This window comes from Haliotis asinina, chromosome 3 (assembly GCF_037392515.1).
Source record: "Haliotis asinina isolate JCU_RB_2024 chromosome 3, JCU_Hal_asi_v2, whole genome shotgun sequence".
In the NCBI taxonomy this organism is placed as follows: Eukaryota; Metazoa; Mollusca; class Gastropoda; order Lepetellida; family Haliotidae; genus Haliotis; species Haliotis asinina.
This window is the reverse complement of record NC_090282.1, coordinates 44,494,941-44,507,303: the sequence shown is the minus strand read 5'-3', so window position 1 is coordinate 44,507,303 and position 12,363 is coordinate 44,494,941. Positions and strand designations below refer to the sequence as shown.

At 38.2% G+C, this 12,363-nt stretch overlaps 2 protein-coding genes across 13 annotated transcripts in view; one reads left to right on the top strand and one right to left on the bottom strand.

Moving 5' to 3' along the window:
- The window catches only part of LOC137278103 (organic cation transporter protein-like), a 512,032-nt gene that overhangs the window by 405,222 nt on the left and 94,447 nt on the right, over positions 1-12,363 (top strand). The gene's annotated exons all lie outside the window — the stretch shown is intronic.
- The window catches only part of LOC137278088 (amyloid-beta A4 precursor protein-binding family A member 2-like), a 136,327-nt gene that overhangs the window by 77,424 nt on the left and 46,540 nt on the right, over positions 1-12,363 (bottom strand). For all 12 annotated transcript variants that reach the window (XM_067810178.1, XM_067810182.1, XM_067810188.1 and 9 more), the window contains one exon: positions 2,699-2,850. In XM_067810178.1, the coding sequence (XP_067666279.1) occupies positions 2,699-2,850 (152 nt within the window). The remainder of the gene's footprint in view (positions 1-2,698; positions 2,851-12,363) is intronic.

The following is a 12,363-nucleotide window of genomic DNA, read 5'->3' as shown; positions in this document are numbered from 1 at the left end:
ACAGCGACATCAGTCATCACACAGTCCCATCAACCACCACACAGCGACATCAGTCATCACACAGTCCCATCAACCACCACACAGCGACATCAGTCATCACACAGTCCCATCAACCACCACACAGCGACATCAGTCATCACACAGTCGCATCAACCACCACACAGCGACATCAGTTATCATACAGTCGCATTAACCACCACACAGTGACATCAGTCATCACACAGTCCCATCAACCACCCACAGCGATATCAGTCATCACACAGTCACATCAACCACCACACAGCGACATCAGTCATCATACAGTCACATCAACCACCACACAGCGACATCAGTCATCACACAGTCCCATTAATCATTATACAATCACTTTAACCACCATACAGTGACATAAATAATAGTAACATCAACCACCACACAGTGACAGGCCATGATAGTGCTCGAATATTGCAAAAGGTGGTGCAAACCTGAACTCTCTCTCCAATTACCTCCCTTCTTAATTAACTAGTTGTGAGACCTAATAATAATATATTGATGCTATGGTCAATCGTTGATAACCATACACATTACAGTTTCTTTACATGTGTGTGTATGCTGTTACCTGCGGTTTTATGTCTCACACCAAAAACTAACTTTCTACTCAATGTCATTTTGTTTTCCAATCATGTAACTCATATCCAAACATGCACAGCCAGAATAATCTCATAAACTGTGCTCACATCAACTGTTAAGCTGAGCGGTGACAAACAGACCTTGGCCACGATCCTTTAAATCAATGGTATTATGGACGACCCACAGGACTTGGGCATTAAAGTTTACTTGAGTTAATTCTTTCTGCTGTGTTATTAGAGGAGCTGTCAAGCCTTGGTCAGTGACTTGGAGCTGTTGTTTCCTGTGATGGATAGTGCACCATTCAACCCTCCTACAGGAGCAACCATGACATGCCTCAGCCAGTACAGTGATTTATTACTTGATGAACTTTGATAATTGATCAACACCTTTGTGTTCTTTTCAAGGCAAATTGATGGATGAAAGGGTTTTACATCAATTACCTATAGTAAGTTGATGAATTGGCTCTTTTAATGACTCCTTGCTCTAAAATGTCAAGGTGTCTTCCTGAAAAACACTTGCTCATGTCCATGGGGGAACAAAATGCATATGTTACTTGAACAATGGTTTTCGTAACTGGGTGTAAATGGGACAGTCACTAGTGTTTTCATGAAGACTCAGCACTATGTGATGGCAGGTCACAGCAAGACTTTCATTCATATTTTAAATCACAAAATATTAAAATGTGGCTATAAGAAAGTAATTCAACCATTTAAGACAAAACAGTCGTGCTTGTCCAATTTATTTATCTTCACCATCTAAAATTCTTGTTCTAAAATTAACCATTACCATCTCTTTACTCAAAAATAATGCCTTGAAAAAAAATCTGGTTACATGAAGCTAAAATTGACATGTCTGTTTAATGCGATACCACCATGACACCAAAGTAAGACTATAGAGCGGGAAAGATCTGTTTAAACAGCTTTTGGTAAACCAGAAAGTAATACTCAAAAACTGAAATATGGCTGTCCTATTAAAACATCCCTTGGAATCTCTGTTTCAGTGTTAACATGAAGGGAACATGATACATAGTGGACACAACAATACCAAGAACATCTTGAGATCTTGTCCACAAGGTCGAAACTACATTGCAGATGTCTCTTGGAGACTTGTGCTGGTCAAGTAAACAGCAGAATACTGCTGTGTCCTGGAGGGTGCTTGTCCAGGTGAGACAACTAACAGGTATTTAATATACATACACAGTTGGTGTCTTCTGGAGGTTCCAAACACAGGAGGTGGGCTAAGCATATACATTTCAGGAAGATTTCACAACATGAGCTAAACACTTTTATAATGGCCTAAGTCCTTCTGAATTAAATACTACCATAATGGTGTATGCTGAAAGGCCTCAAGGTGAGCTAAACAATAGGTTTGGTCATCTCCTTGACCAACTGCCCTCCCAGTCATAACTATTTCTTCATTTTGGTTTTCAAAAACATCTTCTTCAGTAACACTATATGGTCCATCAACATAACAAGTAGACCAAAATTGTTACCTGCAATGTTTGGTCGACTATAACTTCACATCTAGAAGCACCATCAACAGACAACATTGTATAGAAGTACACATTAGAACATGAACAGTTAGCAAAGTAAAATTTATTGTAAAATTTATTATATCCTGATTAGTGAATATCTGACTGTGGTACCAAGCAAAAATACATGATTCCAGCCAGTTCTTGATCACATCCACAGTATCTGGCACTCTTATGCTCAAACAGGATCTGGCACTCTTATGCTCAAACACATGCAAACATAATAAGTTTATTGTAAGGTTCAGGAAAACAATTGCAGAGTAGATGCCTGATCCTAATGAATACATTTCAACCACATTATAACACAATCAGCAAGCATCTAATCAGGCCATAACAACCCAATATATAAAGTGTTATTATTCCTTGAGAAATCTGGAAACAAGAAATTTTAGTATCACATTGGAGTGGTAAATGTGCATGTAAAGAGACCAAATTCTAAAAGGGAAGTTCAAACATACCAACAATAACAGGAAGATTCTTCAGAAACCAATCTGGAGATAAGATACAGACATCAACAATAAATAAACAGACAGGAAGTGACTGAGGTTCTTAACTCACCTTGATTCTCCCTACAGCTTCCTGGGCCTGCATCATCCTCATGGCTTTTGATGGCTGGCCTTCTGAAACGAGCTGCGTGGAGCCCAGGTATCGAGCTCGGAACAAAACTCCCTCGATTAAGACTTCAGGATTATCCGGATCACGAACATGTACTGTCAACAAACATACTTGTTACAATGATATTTTCTCATTTCCTCTGATGTATTCTTTCAAAGACAATAATTAGTAACTAGACATCTGATCAAACATTTATCTTGAAACATCTTCAAGATGCTTAAAAAGCTAAAAAAAAAAAGCTCCAAAAAATTAATTGAATGCAAAAGCATGTTGAAGGAATGTGGAGAATGAGTATCTTTGTTCTATGTGTTTACCAGTTAAATATAAAACAAATTGCATTTGAAGTTATTAAATGTAGTTCTGTTTACTCTACTGATGCAACATAGGGCAAGATTCCCAAGACAATGATTGAAACAGATGTGATAACGGCTGCTCTTACAGACATGATAGGGACACATGGAAAGAACACAGAATCTGGTACTAAGAAACCAAAACAAAAGCCCTTTACCACAAAAGGTACAGAAGCTCACATTCTGAAGGATACCTTCTTTTTTCAACACAAATAAAGTACAAAGTCTTTAAGTCAGCAGAAACCACTGAGAAATGAAAAGAAATAATTAAATCTTAATACAAGTGTTCAGGTATTAATAACTATTAATGTCTGACAATCTAATTAAATTTTTACTTCTTATCATTGGCCTTTAATTTGTGAAGAAAGTCACTTCTTTTTATAGCATTCTGAAAAAATGTGTGACACTTTGAGAACAACTCTCAGACTGTGAAGTAAAACTTCTCTCTGTCAGTGATTTCATGAATCTGAATTTGACAAATCCTGAAATTTTGCTTTGATAATGAGCTCTAGCTTGTTACCAAAGCGGGAAAATAGTCCTAAATGTCAACTTGGTCCGAGAATATTACATTTACTTCCCAACTAACGATGACATTTATAAAGAATATAAACCCAAAGCCCCTAAAATCTAATAGCAGACGCGCTTACTGGTGATTGACAGTTTCATCTCATCTACAGAATATATCATCCTGATTTTGCCTTCAAGAAGGATTTTAAACAAACTGAGGCAACGGTTGGATGTTGCTCATGAGAAAAGAAACCCTGGTATTTAAGGAAGTAAGAATCATAAATATTGAGTAAGTGATGATTTCAGCTATTTTCTCTCTTCACAAGAAAGAACTCAAAAATGAAGTAATGTAATTTTTTATTGATTCCAAATAAAAACTCTTTCACAAGATATTGAATGATGGACAGGATTTCTATTTCTGAAATTTTCCTTTTTCAAAGTCCATAATAGAGATCAAATCAATATGATTTAACCCCTGTGCTGGTATCACTGCAGACAAATCAAGCCTTGTCAAACATACAAGCAATATCTTGTAGACATTTCAATTATCATTCTCATAAAGATATTGACCACATCTGTAACATGATTGCACTTACTCAACATGAGGGACTTACGCTTAGTTTTTACATTCATCAGCCATGTTCTCCCATGATATTTAATGATGTGACAAGAACAAACCTCTTCAGAATGGTGCTCAGTTCAATACTTTCACGTTAGAACATTTTGCCCATAAGAGGGAAATCTTAAAGATTCAGGTCCAGCCCATCCCCTCAAGACACAGGATGTATTCAGAGAAAGAACATAATCAAAAATCTGTTGTTCACAACTGTGCCTTAAAAATAGTAGATCACTGTTTAGAGGGCTCTGGAACCAAAAATATTAACCCTGCAAGGCAGAGATTAGAGTTCCAAGTGCATTTAAACATTCGTTCACATGGGTTCACTGCATGAAGCTATTTACACAAGGTAAATGGCCGACATGTTTGCATGTGTCTCTGTGTTAGGGGGTTACTTGTGACATGGATACAGTTGGTTCATATCAGTAGCAGAGTATGGATCAATCACTTGATCCAACAGGCTGCAATTTCATGGATTCATTGATGTCACTGTAGGTCTGTGCCCTGACTATGATTTGCCACAAAAAATGATCATAGCTTGATATGCCCTAGTAGAAGCTGGGTTATAGATTTCATCTGCCTGCTCCAACCAGGCTGTATTGGTGGAAAATATTAACAGAAGTGGTTTCAGTGCCGTGTGATAGTAAACATCTGAACGGAACCCACAGTTAAGAAACCTCATATGTTCATGCTTCATCACCTTAACTAATGGAACTTTTACTAGTGGAGGGTCACAAAGCATTGATGATGGTTGATGAGCTGAGGTTACATGACAGTCCATGTACCTGAGAATATTTCACTCATATGACAACATGCATGCATGCATGTGTGTGGCTGCCTGTACTAGCCCATAGTTTTGGTTTTCAGAGATAGCTCACTGAGGTACCATGCCAAAGTTAAGCATGAATACCCCACTCAGGCGCATTACACTGACTCCATGCCAACCATTTCTTATTTACCCATTAATGCTGAGTGCCTATTTTAACATCTTTTGGTATGATCCAGCTGGGTATTGAACCCTTGACCTTCCGCTCTTGGGGCAGATATGCTAACCACCACACTACAGAGGCTGTCTCTCGACAGTGGCAGTGGCAGTGGACTGGATGTTGCCATGCAAATCAGGCCCACTTTTACAGATGGGTATCTTGCCTATCCACAGTTAGAGTCAGGCATCCTCCCTGTAGCCAGGACACTTGGCTAATGCTGGCATACACACAACAGTGTAGAAAACATTGTCATCATCCCAGTCACTGGTGAAAGTGAATCATCCCCAGATGAGTCTCAGTCTCATGCTGGCCCTCAACGCAGCCATATCATAAATGACATGCTGTAAAGACCTCTACTGTGAGAACTCAATACTGACAGAAGGTGTTAGCCAGATGTGGTCAATTAATTTTGGTTCATGACAATATGGCAGGAATCAGAAAGTCACTATGGCCAACAAATCCCATGGGTGTTCCCTTTTCCTACCTGCTTCCACAGCCAGCAGAACCCTCCATATTACCTATATTTGTTAATGATGTGAATGCAGAGACAGCAGTGACCACTGTGATACACAATACTGAGGATGGAGCTGTGGTGGGTGATGCTCACAGGTGAGAGCTGATGGGAACTTGGGAGTCAGAACATGTTGATATTTGTGTATTTGTACATACTGAGCAGAACATAACAAACTGCACATCTTTCAATTAATATTACCTTGTAACTATCAATTTCACAGCCTGTCTTAGAACTGAAGATCAATTAATTAAGCATACCCATTCACAAACCCAATATTAATCGAATCCTTCAACCTGATGTGCTTGTGCATGGTGCTCAGCATGTCAGTGAATGTGACAGAGTGAGAGAGCAGTTTCTTCTGGTAGATCAGTGGCAGATCAGCTGCAGATCAGCATCACCTGACTAAGTATGTGCATGAGTGAGTGATGACAGAATGCAATCCATGGGATCATTTACTTGCCATTCACTGAGTGAGTGAGTGAGTGAGCATGGCTGTGTTCATACGTGGGAATAGAACCCGATCCTATAGTTCCAGTTCAATAACTGCCAGCCTACTCTACAGTCCCAGTCACATCCACAGTAGTCCACACATGGCCTCAGTAATCTGTGTCATGTGAAGTGCTATTACAAGCAATATTACTACTCCACATGATTACAGACCATCACCATTAGTGGGCCACAAAAACCTACGATTAATGCTCAATGACCTTCTGCCAGTTAACCATCTGTCCAGGTGGTCACCAATCCAAGTGGTGTTCATATCTAGCAGTCAACCCATCTCAAAATAGTCCATTTAATGACAATCATAGGAATTGGGAAATTAGTCTGCTCAGGAGTCCATCGCTTTCAAACATCCATGACACACTGAGGAGGTAATGAGAGACAAAAAGACTAACCCATGCACCTGAAATGAAGGTTTCCCCACAACCCAAAAATGCAACCTAATTTCCTCTGCAGAAGAAAGCAAAGAAAATTTCTCATGATTTAACGGGGAAAATAAGGTGAACTGAAGCAAAAAGAAAATGTTTTCCAAAGAGTGTCTCCCCACAACAGGACACCACACCAAAGCCCAGTGAGCTGAATCTGTGGTCTGCAGAGTAGTTGTTTATTAGTCAAACTTACCAACATCGTTAGTCAAACACAAGGAAGGTGTAGGATCCATGCAGGGCGTGAGAAAAACAACAAATAACAACAAATCACGTTAGTACGAGGCACTTAGTAATACATGTGTTGTCTTCCCCAGAAATCTCAACAAAATACAGCAGACAAATGTCAACTGACTTCATAAAGTTAATGGTGTTTACATATAATAATTTCCAGAGGGAGCATCTTTTTTAAGGCTATATGACTCCAGTCAAACAGAAGTTCTCCAGCAAGTCTTGTGCCCAAATATCAGTTACAGTGACATAACGTATCTATATTTTCATCACATTCAATTTGTTAATTTACCTCAAATGCAAACGTTTAACCTTTTCTTCAGTATTGTCTAGATTACAAAGCTTCTATACTTTTCAATTTTTGTCACGGACATGTTCATAATTTGGTTCAAAAGGAATAAAAGTTCCTTCAAACCTAAGAAGTATTGAAGACCTATTCAATTACTGTCTATTATTTCTCAAGGGAGCCAATCCTTGAAGAACCTGAACATCTGGTATTCCACTGGTACACATTAAGTACCATCCTGCTCACAACTTCATATTAATATATTTTAATAACTACCAGCTGCAGAATTTCCAAGCAGCTTGTGATGAAAATCTAACTTCTTTACAAATCAGATATCCAATATTAGACGAATTCATATTCCTTTCAATAGCGACCATCCATCATTGTGTTTTACTGTCCTCCAGTAACTTGATAAAAGTAACAGATTCTTGTAAATTGATCAAGGTATGTCAGATTATTGGTTGTTTTTCAAGTGTGATTGATAATCGCTGTGTTGTGGCATTTGAAATATGTTGTCAATAGGAATACAACATTGTATAATTTCTACCACAATCAATTCAAGATCACAAGACATATATGACAATGGGGGGAAAAACATATAATACAAATTACAATTAATAACTATCATGTCTTAAAAAAGTTCTCGACAAACTCAAAAAAACAAGTGATAATAATTGCTTGAAAAATGGTCACTGAACTGTAAGTTGAACTGAACCAACACAAATCACATTATCCGAGAAGACAAAAGGATCTGTAGCTCACCCTCATGATACTGACTGAGAACATACTTAACATCCCTGGCAAGTCAAACTACTGATTTCTTCTCAGAAAAAAGCAAGCTTGTAATAATGACTGTAGTTGCAGTCTGTCATACACTACAAATATCCAATGCATAGGCCATACCCAAATTAGTCATTATCATGTCCATCTACATGGCCACCTTGAACAATACCATGCTGAATCTATGGATGATATCACACATATCTACATGGCAACTATCTGACCACTACAAAGCTGAATCTATGGATGATATCGCACGTATCTACATGGCCACTATCTGACCACTACAAAGCTGAATCTATGGATATCACATATATCTACATGGCCACTATCTGACCACTACAAAGCTGAATCTATGGATATCGCACATATCTACATGGCCACTATCTGACCACTACAAAGCTGAATCTATGGATATCACATATATCTACATGGCCACTATCTGACCACTACAAAGCTGAATCTATGGATATCGCACATATCTACATGGCCACTATCTGACCACTACAAAGCTGCATCTATGGATATCGCACATATCTACATGGCCACTATCTGACCACTACAAAGCTGAATCTATGGATATCACATATATCTACATGGCCACTATCTGACCACTACAAAGCTGAATCTATGGATATCGCACATATCTACATGGCCACTATCTGACCAATACAAAGCTGAATCTATGGATATCGCACATATCTACATGGCCACTATCTGACCACTACAAAGCTGAATCTATGGATATCACATATATCTACATGGCCACTATCTGACCACAACAAAGCTGAATCTATGGATGATATCGCACGTATCTACTTGGCTACTATCTGACCACTACAAAGCTGAATCTGTGGATGACATCACACCTGTCTACACTTCCCACTATCTTCAACAGTACCATACTGAATCTATGGATGATATCACATCTGTGTACATGGCCACTATCTGACCACTACAAAGCTGAATGTATGGATGACATTGCATCTGTCTACATGGCCACTATCTTGAACACTAGAAAGCTGAATCTATGGATGATATCACATATATCTATTTGGCTACTATCTGACCACTACCAAGCTGAATGTATGGATGACATCACATCTACATGGCCACTATCTTGAACACTACCAAGCTGAATCTATGGATGATTATATATCTACACAGCCACTATCCGACCACTACCAAGCTGAATTTATGGATATCACATCTATCTACACTTCCCACTATCTTGAACACTACCAAGCTGAATCTATGGATGATTATATATCTACACTTCCCACTTTCTTGAACACTACCAAACTGAATCTATGAATGAGATCACATCTATCTACATGGCCACTTTCTTGAACATTACTATGGTCAATCTATGACTGATACCATATCCATTTACATGGCCAATATCCTGAAAACTACCTTGAAATCGCTACAAGACTTACATCTGATCACACAGCTATCCTTTGTATTCAGAAATCCTCCTGAGCCTCTCACATTTGCTACCACATATCCCATAACCAACATGGCAGCACCAGCTACCACAAGGCGTTTTAAACAAACTATCATGGCCACATAAAATACCACAACAACATAGCTGCTACCATACCATCGGTGCCTTCTTTTCTCTTGTATTGAAAATATCCATGTCCATCAAACTACTGCACTCTAGAAGACACTGTATATACTCAGACTATATACAACGAAAGACGGACAACCAACCATTGCCTTGTGATGTAAGCTCACATAGGCCTTTGATCTTTGTGAGCTGAAAACTGACCAATGTCAAAATCAAAAGTGACAATCAAATAACAAATTATTCATCTTGCCATGGCATGCTGGTATCTCTGAACATATTTAAATACTCCATAATGCACATCATTTCCCACCAATTAGAGCCACACAGACTTGAAGTTCAACACACAATGCTGATAAAACAATCACTTTACACCAATAACATAACATCAAACATTCAAAAGACTTTGGAAACATTGGGCGCAAAGCAAATGTTGTTAATGTTAATGATTTTTATCTGTTTGAAGCCTACTTCAAGGTGACAGACAGGAAGTTTTCAATCACACACAAAAGGAAAAAGGAGGTTTTATTGACAGTAACATGCTCCTTATTGCAGGAGCTGATGCACAAGTGTCTCAGAGAACATTTGTTGAGATTTCCAAAGATGACATGTTAAAGCTGAAAGACACACTCTAACAGAGTATAAAAGTCTCTAGACAAGTAAAGAGTATATAGCATCAAGTATCTACATCAGAACCACATGTCCTCAAATGATGCACTAAGACTTACTGATACTAATAACAGATGACATATACTGAAAGTAATATACATGTAAGGAATGTTTTATTTCGCATCATTAATATTTTCCTGTTTTTATTCATTATGTATGATCACAAAAACATTTTAAGAGCATTACAAACATATTTTGTCAATCATACATCACAAAGCCTTAACAGACTTTAAAAAATCGCAAGAATAATAACAACTCTCTGTGTCTTCCAATTTATTTTCTTTTGAATATTAATGTTTTATTTTTAAATCACAAATGTATAAAAATGGTTTCATTGTCCTGAAATGTGATGGTTGTTTGAGGAAATATGGTATTTGTACTTGAAGAAATAAGCAAGCATGTGTGAGACAGAAGTTCATGAGAGATAACACTCACTGCAATCTTATATAATCACATATACTAAATATTTTCAGCCATACTGTGTCTCAATGGCAGAAACTGGTGTTCCAATATCACTGACAACATGTATTGGTGTATCACAGAACGCCAAACAGCAATACAGGAACAATGGGAATGCAGGTGGAACAGAAACTGCTGTGGTCATACATACAAACAAAACATTTGTTTCCTTAAGACGTCCTACTTTACTGTATACCAACACTGAGTGAAACAACATGGCTCGCCATACTTGTTCTGATACATACAATTTAAATGCTAGTCATCAGACTAAAAGCTTGAATGCATTATACAGGACAACGTCCCCCACATTCCATTATCTGATTCCTTGCAACCAAAGCTGTTGCCATTTTTCACATGCAAGTCTCTTATCAAATGAACATCACATGATCAAATCCACATGGCTGCTTGGTGTCCAGGGTACCTATTAGACTAAAAACAATTTTGTTAAACTATTTTGACATTTGGACAGTATATTACAGGTTTTCACCTAGTTTCTGGAAATGTGACAGTGTGAAAGAAGAAGCAAGGAAGCACAACAGCATGCAAGGCAACACAGCAAGGAAGATAATGCAGTCAAGCAGGACAGGAAGTGAGGCAACAGAGACAACCCAGAGTTTCACCATGTAGTACCACCACCAGTTCAGTCCTTAACATTCACAGTCATCACGTCACCAACTACAGGTGACATATTGAGAAGGCCATCACCTTACCTGGTACTATATAACCACGCCAAATTTGGACATAAGTACCCAAAGCCAAATCAGTAGAAAGCAGACATTTGTGAACAAATATAAAGTGATGTAAATAGCATCTATTTCTAAATAAAGTAAACATTTGTAAAAACATAACTGAGATGAGAAAGTGGTGCAAATTGAATTTGCATGCACTCTACCACAAAACTTATTGAATGAACTTCACTGAAGCAGGTCAAAGTTATCTCCCTTGTAACTTATCATTGCTGCAAATGAGGACCTGTCATTGAGGTATTAATAATAGTCAGACAGCCCCATGTTATCCCTTAACTTCAGTGGGTTGTGTTTCATGTACGATACAATTTCACATTATGTGGAATCACTGGACATCCCAGTCTGATCAAGAACCATGAGTTCATCAAGTGCTTATTTACTGGTGTAAAATACAATTAACACTTCAGAAAGGTTTTCCACATAATCTATAAACCCATTAACCGAAAGCCCACCCAAATTTTACATGTTGAAATAACTTAAGTCCACTATACTATGCTGATGAGAGCATCTTGTTTCTGAGGGTAGAGAAGCGGGTCTGTTCGGAAGAACTTAAATAAGAGTAAACAAGGAGATGAAGATACAACTGACACCACCAGCAGCACTTCTCTATCATTTCGTCAGCCATACTTGATTCAGTTCAACCATAACTGACATGGAAATCAAGTTCTGTGCACATAGGCCAGATATCAGTCTAAATGTATCATCATCTGCCTGAACACAGATGGCTGTCTATGTATGTAACATGTACGAAAACTGTTGTAAGTCACACAGCAAAAGCATACCAGTGAAGCCCTGACCAGACAGGACACCAAAGCTACCCACCCTGTTTGTACACTCTTCTTAAACATGACCATATTCAGATAACAGCAAAACTAAATCTCTATCCCTCATACCTCAAGAGTAACATTACTGCTTTAAAGATTAAAGTCTGCCATTCCCTCTTAGACAAGGATTCCCTGTCACATACA